Here is a 9,770-nt window from a genome sequence, read left to right as displayed (position 1 = left end):
CCCTACAACGTGCAAGAATTCAATATGGCTTAAAAAACTTGTTAATAGTAACTACGAACAAAATTAGAAATCAAAATAATTCAATATAATATTATTATAAATAGGGATGAGTGTGGGCCGGAACCGGAGCGACCGGTACCATTTCTGATTTTCAGAATACCAATATAACGTTACTGGTATCGGTTTTCGGTACTAGTATCGGTACCGACGGTATCAAATCCCAAAATTCGTGAATTTTGAGTAGCAAGTACCGTCTTATATTTTTAAATTTGGTTATGTTCATATAATCTACTCCTAAATTAACACCTAATTTCACCTATGTCCACTTAAACCCCCGACCTCAAAGAGGGAGGACACCATCTGATACCGCTGGGCTAGAAGGCCTTTGGTATCCTTCAATTAGGGATGAGCAAAAGGGCCGAACCGGCCGGAATCGGCCCGAACCGGACCCGACCCGGGAACCGGCTTCGGCCAAAATCAAGAACAGAACCGGCCCGGCGGTTCTACCGGTTCCGGTTCCTACCGGTTCTTGTCGTGTCTTCAAATGTTGGAACCGGTCCTCGAAAAATAGCATCATACGGTTCCGGTTTTTGCCGGTTCTACCGGTTTTTGTCGGTTCTACCGGTTCCGGTTATATCGATTCCGGTTCCTACCGGTTCCCGGTTCCAAAAATCCACAAAAATAACGTCCCGGTCCCGGCCCGACCGGTTCCATCAGGTTCCGATTCCGGTGCCGGTTCTGGTTCCGACCAGTTCCCCGGTCCATATGCTCATCCCTACCTTCAATACTTAACAATTGAAGGTATCATTTGATACTTAACATAAATATAAAAAGATTATTAATATATAAATAAGAAAGTTTATTTGGTCTTTTTGGACGGTTCAGTTTCCCATGACTAAAACCAATATGAAATCCACATTGTTAATCCATAATATTAATTCGGTTTCAATGAAAATCAACTTGAAATGAAAACTAATTTTTATACAACAGTTTTCTCCATAATAAAAATTTATATTTTATTAGTTGTACCATATAATATTCTAAAACATAAATATTGTATTTGAAGAAAAATTATTATATACCAATATACTTTGATTCAAAATTTAAATATTTGAATCACATAGGACATACTTATTGTCCAAGACAATTTAATTTTGAGAAATTCATATGTACCTTCCAAATTGTTTTGTGTATGTATTAATGTTTACCCTAATGATATGATGATTTATATGAATGATGGATATATACAATAGCACAAGACACTTTCACAAATTGACAAATTCGTTCAATATATAACTTTTTTTTAACCATTTGTTGAATTATTTTTCCATTTTTTATCATTATACATAAATAAAAAAATAAAAAATAAAAATAGAAGAAATTATTATATTAAATAATTAAAAATTTAAAAATATAGGAGTATTATATAAAGTATAAGTTCCCCCCAAAAAAACATTAACTTAAAGCCGTAATGACAGTCCAATAATGACTTTTAACTGGGCCTATAAATCAAATCAAAAGAAACATAAAATTAGGGCACAAATAACAATTAGAGAATAAACCCAAAGTAAAACCCCACAAATCCCAATCCCAAAATCCAATCAAAGTGAAAACAACACAAAACACAAAAACAGATCACGAAACTGAAATACAATTCGCTCAAAGCCGATTACAGACGGCCATCGTCTCTAATATCTCCTCTCCTCCCTCCATTAATCTCTCTGCCGGCTCTCACCGATTTTGCCAAACCACACTCACTTCCAAAACCCCTATTATTTATTAACTTTTCTCTCTCTCACATCAATTCCTTTTATATGGCCAATTCTCTCATTGGATGATGTATGTATGAGATGACCCAGTCCCCTTTCTTCATTTCTCTCTCTTTCGCTTTCTACTCTTCTGTTCTCTGTGTATAATTATCCTCGTTTCTCCAATAGAACTGAAGTTTAATGGCGAAGATCTCACAGAAAAAGAATGCGTCGTCAAATGACACTAATGATAAAAAGCCTGTAATTAGCAAGGCTAAGAGAACTCGTAAGACTGTTCAGAGAGATTCACCTCCGCAACGAAGCTCGATATACAGAGGCGTCACGAGGTACGCTTTTCTTCAATCTGGAAGGTTTTGAGTCGTTTAGAGAGTGAATTTGATTTCATTTCATTCAACATGTGAAGGCATCGATGGACTGGTCGATATGAAGCTCATTTGTGGGATAAGAATTGTTGGAATGAATCACAAAACAAAAAAGGACGACAAGGTTTTCATTTCTTTCTTCTCAAATTTGTAATTATTATTAATTCCTGGTTCCAGTTCGTTTCTTCGATTCTTCTATTCAAATTCCTAATTCGAATTTCGTTTTGGATTGATTTTTCATGAAAATGGTGGCGATTCCTACAGTATATCTAGGTAAGGTTCGCATTCACATATTCACATAAATATCTGGATGTATCATTCATGTATATCCTTCCAATTTCATTACTGATATGAATAAATTATATTATAAAAAGTGGGAAATTGGGTTCTTTGAATTCAAAAAAATTTCAACATTCATAGCAAAACTTATCCAAATTCGTGATATTTAGGGGCCTACGACGATGAAAAAGCCGCTGCACATGCATATGACTTGGCAGCATTGAAGTATTGGGGACAAGACACCATCCTCAATTTTCCAGTAATATTTTTACCCATTTTTAAAATTTATTCCATTTAATTGAATTTAATTTCCTAATTATTTATAATTACACAAATCAATATATAACAGCTCCAAACATACGAAGAGGAGCTTCGAGAAATGGATAGTTTGTCAAAAGAGGAGTATATTGGATCTTTAAGAAGGTAATAATTATCATTTTTTCATTTTTTGTCTTCTATTTTGCATTTTTGTTTATTATTTTTCTGATAATATATTATTTTTCTTTTTAATAGAAAAAGTAGCGGTTTTTCACGAGGAGTTTCAAAATACAGAGGTGTAGCAAGGTATTTTTGCAACAAATGTGGTATTATTTTTGTCCTTTTGATTTTGAATTTGATTTTGAAATAGTAAAATTATTATAATGTTTGTCTATAAATTTGTCATAATTTTATTATGGTACTTTAATATGTAGACACCATCATAATGGTAGATGGGAGGCTCGAATTGGACGGGTTTTTGGCAACAAATATCTTTATCTTGGAACATACGGTAAATATTTATTTATGTTAATCGATTGTAACTTTAATTTTTTTTATTAATCTTTTAAGTTATTGTCATTAAATTAAATCAAAACTTGCATACGTACAAGTGAAAACTACAAAACCATAAAACAAATGAAAGAGTTTGCTTTTGGAAGTAAAACAATGAAAATAGTAGTCATTATTTTTGTTATTACCACTAAACATCTCCATCAAAAGAAAAGGGCCTTTTGAATAAAAAAATGATCTCAACATAAAAAATAAAAAATAAAAAGTTATACACACACATACACATAAGCAATAAATAATTTATGGTCAATTTTTATGAACTTATAATATAGTTTTTAAATTTTTCAAAAAACACAAATAGATTGAAAATCAATAAAAATAGAAATAAAAATTTGTCAGGCTTGAAATCAGATTCGAAATGGATTGAAAATAAATAGAAATAAAAATAAAAATAAAAATCGGAAAGCAATTATATTCTGATTCAGAATATAACTGACGGTTATATGCAGTACGTAACAGCCTGAAACCAGACTCAAACTAGCTTTTTTGTTATTTTCCTTTTTTAATTTGAAACAATGTTGTTTTTTAGGTTCTTATTTCTTATTCGTAATGTTTTTCGATGTTTTTTTAATTATAGTTTGATACAAATTAAAAGATTAATAAAAGTAAAAAAAATAAAAAGTAGATGTAGTTGGTTGATAGATGAGCAACCTTCAACTGCTAAGTTAGTGACATTAAGAAAAATGAAAGTTTTGAAATAAATTTGTCAACTCCATGGTCCCAACTGTCCACCAAATATTTCATGCACATATAAGTTTGAATTCAATACCACCAAATATTGTTGTTCAACCAAAATCCCTTTATCTCCTATCACACGTATGCTTCCACATTTTAGGCCAATATTTCTAAATTGATACTAATAAATTCAACTTTCCACACAAAATCAAATGGTTTAGCCTTTAGGTACCGGATGTATAATATGTACAAAAATTATTCATGTCAAAAATAAGTAAATTATTATTTTGTTAAATGCAAATTTGTTATTTAAAGTAAAACGAATACAAAGTGCCAAATTTATGTTGGTTGAGCGAATAAGCTAACCTTTTAGTCGGTGCAAGGGACCTATAAAAGGATTAATACTTGTAAGATTTTTATTTTTTTCTTTTAGTCAATTGGGATTTTTAGACTAACAGAATTTATTTTGATAATTAATTATTTTTCATTATTAGAATAATTCATGTAAAATGTAAAAGTCTCTAAAAATGAAGTGAATTCTAATATAAAAGTTATTTATATAAATCATTTATATGGTAACGTGAGGATAATATTTATCTGAAAGTGATATATACATTTTTAAAAGTAGTTTTTAGAAACTTATATTAACAAAATAGTAAACCCTTTTAACTAAAGTGGATTCTCTTTGGTTTTATTTGATTATAAGTTGTAAAAAGACTACATTAGTAGATTACATGTTGATTTTAAATATATTTATCAAAATATAAATCGACTAAAAATATGATTCTTCTATAGGTTAGAATTCAAAACTTTAAGTAAATTTTTTTTATAATTTTGGTCCATATATATGAGGTTTATAATGTTTTTGGTCTCTCTTTCAAAAAAAAAAAAAGATTATATTCTTAGCACCAAAATTACAAAAGTACGTTATATTCACAGACAAAGAGAATTGTACTTGGAACATGACAAAAAACAATTTTGGACCACAATCGAAAAACAGCTATAATGAAGGACCAAAATTATAATTTAACTAAAATGTATTTGTTGTTGTAATTTAATTTATCTCTGATATACCCTTAAACTTTGTCATATTGTCACTAGCTACCCAAGAAGAAGCTGCGACTGCATACGACATGGCAGCAATAGAATACCGAGGACTTAACGCCGTTACAAATTTTGACCTCAGCCGTTACATTAAGTGGTTAAGACCCGACCAAAAAGATCCCAACAACTCAAACGGAAGTCAAACAAACTTTGACCTCAATCCGCTACCAGACGCCGCTAGTAGTCAAGATCCAGGGTTAAGCTCCTACTACAACAACAGCAACAACCAAAACCAGCAACCGGAAAGCTCAAGCTCCGGCGAAACAACCACCAGCGTAGCTCCGCCACCACGTGGCTCTACCGGAGGTAATACTGCTTCCTCCGCCTTAGGGCTGCTATTTCAGTCCACAAAGTTTAAGGAAATGCTCGAGAGGACCTCGGTGGCTGACTCCCCTTCGACACCGCCGGAATCAGATCTGCCACGGCGAAGCTTCCCCGACGATATACAGACGTATTTTGATTGCTCTCAGGAATCCAATAGCTATGCAGAAGGTGAAGACAATATGTTCGCCGATTTGAATTCATTTGCTGCGCCTATGTTCCAATGCGAGCTTGACGCTTGACGCTTGAACCGGTGATCGATAATGATTTTTCGTAATAGAGATAGTGATCGGTGCAGTTTCAACGGCGGCGACGGTGATGGCGATCGGAGCAGCTTCATCGATGATCTTAGGGTTTTACTATTTGACTTGATATGATATCGTCTTTTTAGATGAGAGTTCAATTCATTTTCCTTTTTTCTTTTTTAAATTATCTGATTAAAAATTATTTGTAACTGTAGATATACTTATGAGGCATAGACATTCATTTATTTCTATATTTCTTTCTGTTTCCTGAAAAAAGAAAACCAATAAAAATGTTGTAGGCGTCTAAAAGCCTCATTTCTTTCATTATTATTATTATTATTATTTATTTTTTTTTAAAATTTTATATTTTTCGTGTTTTAGTTTTTAGTTTATTTCTTCTATTCAAAAACATCGTGCTTCCTCCACTAGAATAATGCTTTAAAAATATAAAGTAACACTAAAAACTATAAAGTAAGAAATTGAAGAATTAAAAAATTAAAAATAGATCAGTAAGTAGGTATTTTTGGATTGACGTTATACTAGTGCATTTATTTTGAATAATATTATTAGGAACATTTTATGTTTAAGTGAGAAAATACCAAAGGGCTTATAACCTAGCGGTATCCGGTGTTGCCCTCCCTCTTTAAGATTGAGGGTTCAAGTCCCGTCGTGGACATAGGTGGATTTAATGTGTAGTTTATAAGAGTAGGTTAGATTTGCTGTTTAAAAAAAAAAAAAAGTGAGAAAATGTCAAATAACTTAATTATCTTTAGAGAAAATGTCAAATAACTTACTTTATATATAAAATATTTGCTGTTTCCAAAAAAAGATAAATAATTACTTTGGTTCACTTGTAAACATCTTTTAACAACTTTAAACCATTACAAGAACATTAAAACGACATTCGATTTTAATCTTACTAGAATACTAGTGTTGCCAAACCCCTACCTCATCTTGTAGCTCTTTTTGGCACTTAATATTTGATTTCGTTGTGTTTAAACATTAATTTCGACTCAACAAATTTAGAGCGTATTTTAAATAGGAACTCGATTTGTACACAACATTTTTTCTCCGTATACAACAATTTATGCTTTAAAGTGTTGTATTGTACAACTCTATAATGCATAAATTGTTGTGTATGCCAAAAATTGTTGTGGACGAATCACTTCCCATTTTAAATTTAAGTGAAAAATGACAAAATGAGCCATTTTTTTTAATTTAATAATTTTTTTTGTGGAGACCACGTATTTTCAATGGATAATCAACCCTACCAAACTGATTGAAAAGCTGTACCAAAACTTAATGTCTTGTATAATGGCTACATTTGTTAGTCGGCTGGTAGCTAGCAACGATACTCTGACTTATTCACTTCAGCTGCATACATAAATGCCAACTGGACTGGAAGTATGGGCTAATTTCATTGACTCTCTTTTTCAAACAATCTACTTCCAAACCAAGTATAATAATTTCCTAGTCCCACATCTAATAATAATAATAATATAAATATTATTATTATTATTATTATTATTGAAAATGCAATAGACAAATTAGTTAATTGCCTTAAGAAAATATTTAAAAATGAGAGACATCATAATTCATAAGAAATGATCATAATATCATCATCACATGGTGCAACAAAGCTTTGAATCAATAGAAGCCAAACATATGCTGAAGGCTTGATAACCGTTCAACGGATATCTGAAAAAAAAAATATTGTAATGAATAAAAACTTTTGAGTAATCAAAAATTGAAATGAAGATTTAAAGTTTTAAAATAATCTTGATATGCTTTTACCTGTAGTCCATCATATACTTCGACTTTCCAACCCTCCCAAGTTGTAGAATTGTTTGTTTTCCATTTTTCTAAACACAGAATAAAAAACACAAATCAATATTTGTCATTCAGTTTCTTCGATTCATTTTGTACATTTTTTAGTTTACTTACCTCCAAAGTCAACTGGAAATTCTTGACTGAACTCTGGACTTTAAGTCCTGATTTTCCCCTATTTCTGAAGTCCAACTCATATTGCTTTGTGATCTGAAAAAACAAAACATAGTTTTTCAAAAGAATGTTCATATTTTCTTAAAGTTAAAAGGGCTTAATGCAGAATATAATAATGTACTTTTATTTGTTTATTTATTTATAGGATCCTATTTCTATTTCCTTCGACTACAACATTGTACTTTCAATTTTTTCTATTTTTATTCAAATGTTTATATATGCAAACTTTACATTGTTGTAGCATGGAACTTTTGAAAACAGCTGATGTACTCTATCCATTCTCTCTTCCCAACCCGTAGGTAATCCATTTATATGCTGAGCCTGAATAAAAAAAAAAAAATCAAAATCATACTAAAATTCATATTATGTAAATATAGTGCTAAAAATGGTATATTTAATCTATAATCTTCTAACCTGAGTTGTATTCTTCAGTTGCATAGACTGATGTTTAGGAAGCCACGCTTTCATACTCCTGTAGCTTCCTGTCCATGTTGCTATCGTAGGCACAAATCTGTTTTGAATTTATTTAAAAAAAAAATAGTAAATAACTTATAAGGTAAGATGATAAGGTCTTCATAGTTTATAGATAGCAATGAAGCTTACGATACTGCTGCTAGAAGTTTAGAGTGTTTAGTCATGGAATTAAGACGTCGACCCTGATCCCAGATATTGTATTTGGAACCCAAGAGATTTGCAGTTACACTTCCGACATAACTATCATCTGCGCAAGATATGATCCCTTTTGTATTCTGAGCAATTATGAACTCAGATCTTCCGTTGTGACGTCTATGATGAGCTACAGCAAGTTTCCGATTTTGTCTTCCTTGGCCTTCCTATGAAATTTCAAAGAAAAAGAGAAGTAATTAAGCATAAATCAACAACATTGTAGTCTAATTAAGAAGTTCATGAGTTAGAGTAAACAAAGTTACATACATTAGTGTACAGAGTGTATACACTTCCGCCATTAATCCCGTCAGCAGATTTTTCCTTCACGATAATACAAGTACACCTTCCAATGTCCACTGGCAATGGCCTACACAACAACGATCTGAAAACAAACATACAAAAATGTTACAGTTTAGTGAATTACTCTCAATCGATACCCTAAATGAACTTAAATACGAACCTGTTCGGAAGTGTAGACCATGAGGAAGCTGGAGCAGCTTCGGAATCGGAATAATCCCAAATGTTACCGGAATTGTTTTTTCCGGAGTCAATCGGTTCATAGAAACTTGAACCGAAGTTTGGAATCGGGTCGTTCAACTGCATACACAGCTGCAACGAAGATGGTTTCCATGCCCTATCTTTCAAGCGGGATTTTGCGATTGGTGTAGGTTTACATCCAATTGTTATGTTGGAATCCACATTCTCCTTATCTACAACAGGATCCGAGTTTGTCTTTACTTTATTTGGTTCCGAATTCTCTTTGTTTTGACCATTGTGAAGGGTCAAAACGCCATTGTTGGCTTCATTTTTGAGCTCTGTAAGGGGATTATGATACAGGGAACTGTAGGAAGGTTGTCGTGGAATTGGATCCTTGTTTGAATTCGACATTTGAGAGGGTAAGAATGGATTCAGAAGGGAAAGAATGAGGTGTTTGATGTAATAGATGGTAAAGAATAAGAAGGGGAGTTTGAATTTGAAAATAATGGCTTTGGGGGAAGTGTTCCACTTGGGAAGTGGGTTTAAGACGTTGGATTTATTGAGTGGAGTTTTGTTGCTAACAACGGTAACTAATTAGGATACGGAAATGGAGTACAGAAGCGGGAAGAGCATTTAAACAGGAAAATTGGTTTGGTGAGTTCTAAATGCTTGGTGGGGTCACAAACTTTTTATTTATTTATTGAAAGGACTTTGACTATCTGTACTAAAAGGCGAAAGATTTATTTTGTTATGTTTTTTTTAGAAAATACATTTACTTTTTTTTTTTTTTTTAAATTTTTATTTTCCAACAAATCATAAGAACCCTATCTTTAATATTGAGCTAATGGAAAAAAAACCCACCAATTTCTATCCTATTTTATTTTTAAGAAAAATAACATTTTAACCCTACAAACTTAGCGTATTTATTTAAAAAGGTCATTTAATTTTTTTTTTGTACTTTAGGTGAATAATGTGACCTACTAAATAAATCTTTAAACCTTATATGACCATTTTTTGGGCCATGTATGATAGAATTTGAGGAG

The 9,770-nt window shown here is 31.9% G+C and overlaps 2 protein-coding genes across 2 annotated transcripts; one reads left to right on the top strand and one right to left on the bottom strand.

Moving 5' to 3' along the window:
* The first annotated feature begins 1,560 nt into the window (after positions 1 to 1,560).
* On the top strand, positions 1,561 to 5,949 carry ADAP (ARIA-interacting double AP2 domain protein). Its single transcript, XM_079044758.1, has 8 exons — positions 1,561 to 2,095; positions 2,173 to 2,255; positions 2,396 to 2,404; positions 2,581 to 2,669; positions 2,760 to 2,833; positions 2,924 to 2,974; positions 3,103 to 3,179; positions 5,015 to 5,949. The coding sequence occupies exons 1-8, from the start codon at positions 1,950 to 1,952 to the stop codon at positions 5,578 to 5,580; spliced, it is 1,095 nt and encodes a 364-aa protein (XP_078900884.1). The 5' UTR covers positions 1,561 to 1,949; the 3' UTR covers positions 5,581 to 5,949.
* A 1,173-nt stretch (positions 5,950 to 7,122) lies between these two features.
* TLP8 (tubby like protein 8) lies at positions 7,123 to 9,307 on the bottom strand. The gene is made up of 8 exons (XM_079044757.1): positions 8,711 to 9,307; positions 8,518 to 8,632; positions 8,188 to 8,417; positions 7,999 to 8,095; positions 7,816 to 7,905; positions 7,528 to 7,620; positions 7,378 to 7,445; positions 7,123 to 7,281 (listed from the first exon to the last, which is right to left on the bottom strand). The coding sequence occupies exons 1-8, from the start codon at positions 9,136 to 9,138 to the stop codon at positions 7,206 to 7,208; spliced, it is 1,197 nt and encodes a 398-aa protein (XP_078900883.1). The 5' UTR covers positions 9,139 to 9,307; the 3' UTR covers positions 7,123 to 7,205.
* Positions 9,308 to 9,770: the final 463 nt, after the last annotated feature.

Source organism: Lactuca virosa, chromosome 4, assembly GCF_052849685.1.
Source record: "Lactuca virosa cultivar CGN04683 chromosome 4, Lactuca_virosa_CGN04683_v6, whole genome shotgun sequence".
Taxonomy (NCBI): domain Eukaryota; kingdom Viridiplantae; phylum Streptophyta; class Magnoliopsida; order Asterales; family Asteraceae; genus Lactuca; species Lactuca virosa.
This window is presented reverse-complemented; position numbering and strand designations above follow the sequence as displayed.

Bases quoted from the DNA above. Each gene is read 5' to 3' on its own strand.
- ADAP (XM_079044758.1), top strand. From the start codon at position 1,950: ATGGCGAAGATCTCACAGAAAAAGAATGCGTCGTCAAATGACACTAAT. The intron at 2,834-2,923 runs GTAATAATTATC...TCTTTTTAATAG, and splicing joins TATATTGGATCTTTAAGAAG to AAAAAGTAGCGGTTTTTCAC. The intron at 3,180-5,014 runs GTAAATATTTAT...TATTGTCACTAG, and splicing joins TCTTTATCTTGGAACATACG to CTACCCAAGAAGAAGCTGCG.
- TLP8 (XM_079044757.1), bottom strand. From the start codon at position 9,138: ATGTCGAATTCAAACAAGGATCCAATTCCACGACAACCTTCCTACAGT. The intron at 7,446-7,527 runs GTAAGTAAACTA...TTCTGTGTTTAG, and splicing joins ATTTCCAGTTGACTTTGGAG to AAAAATGGAAAACAAACAAT. The intron at 7,282-7,377 runs GTAAAAGCATAT...TTTTTTTTTCAG, and splicing joins AAGTATATGATGGACTACAG to ATATCCGTTGAACGGTTATC.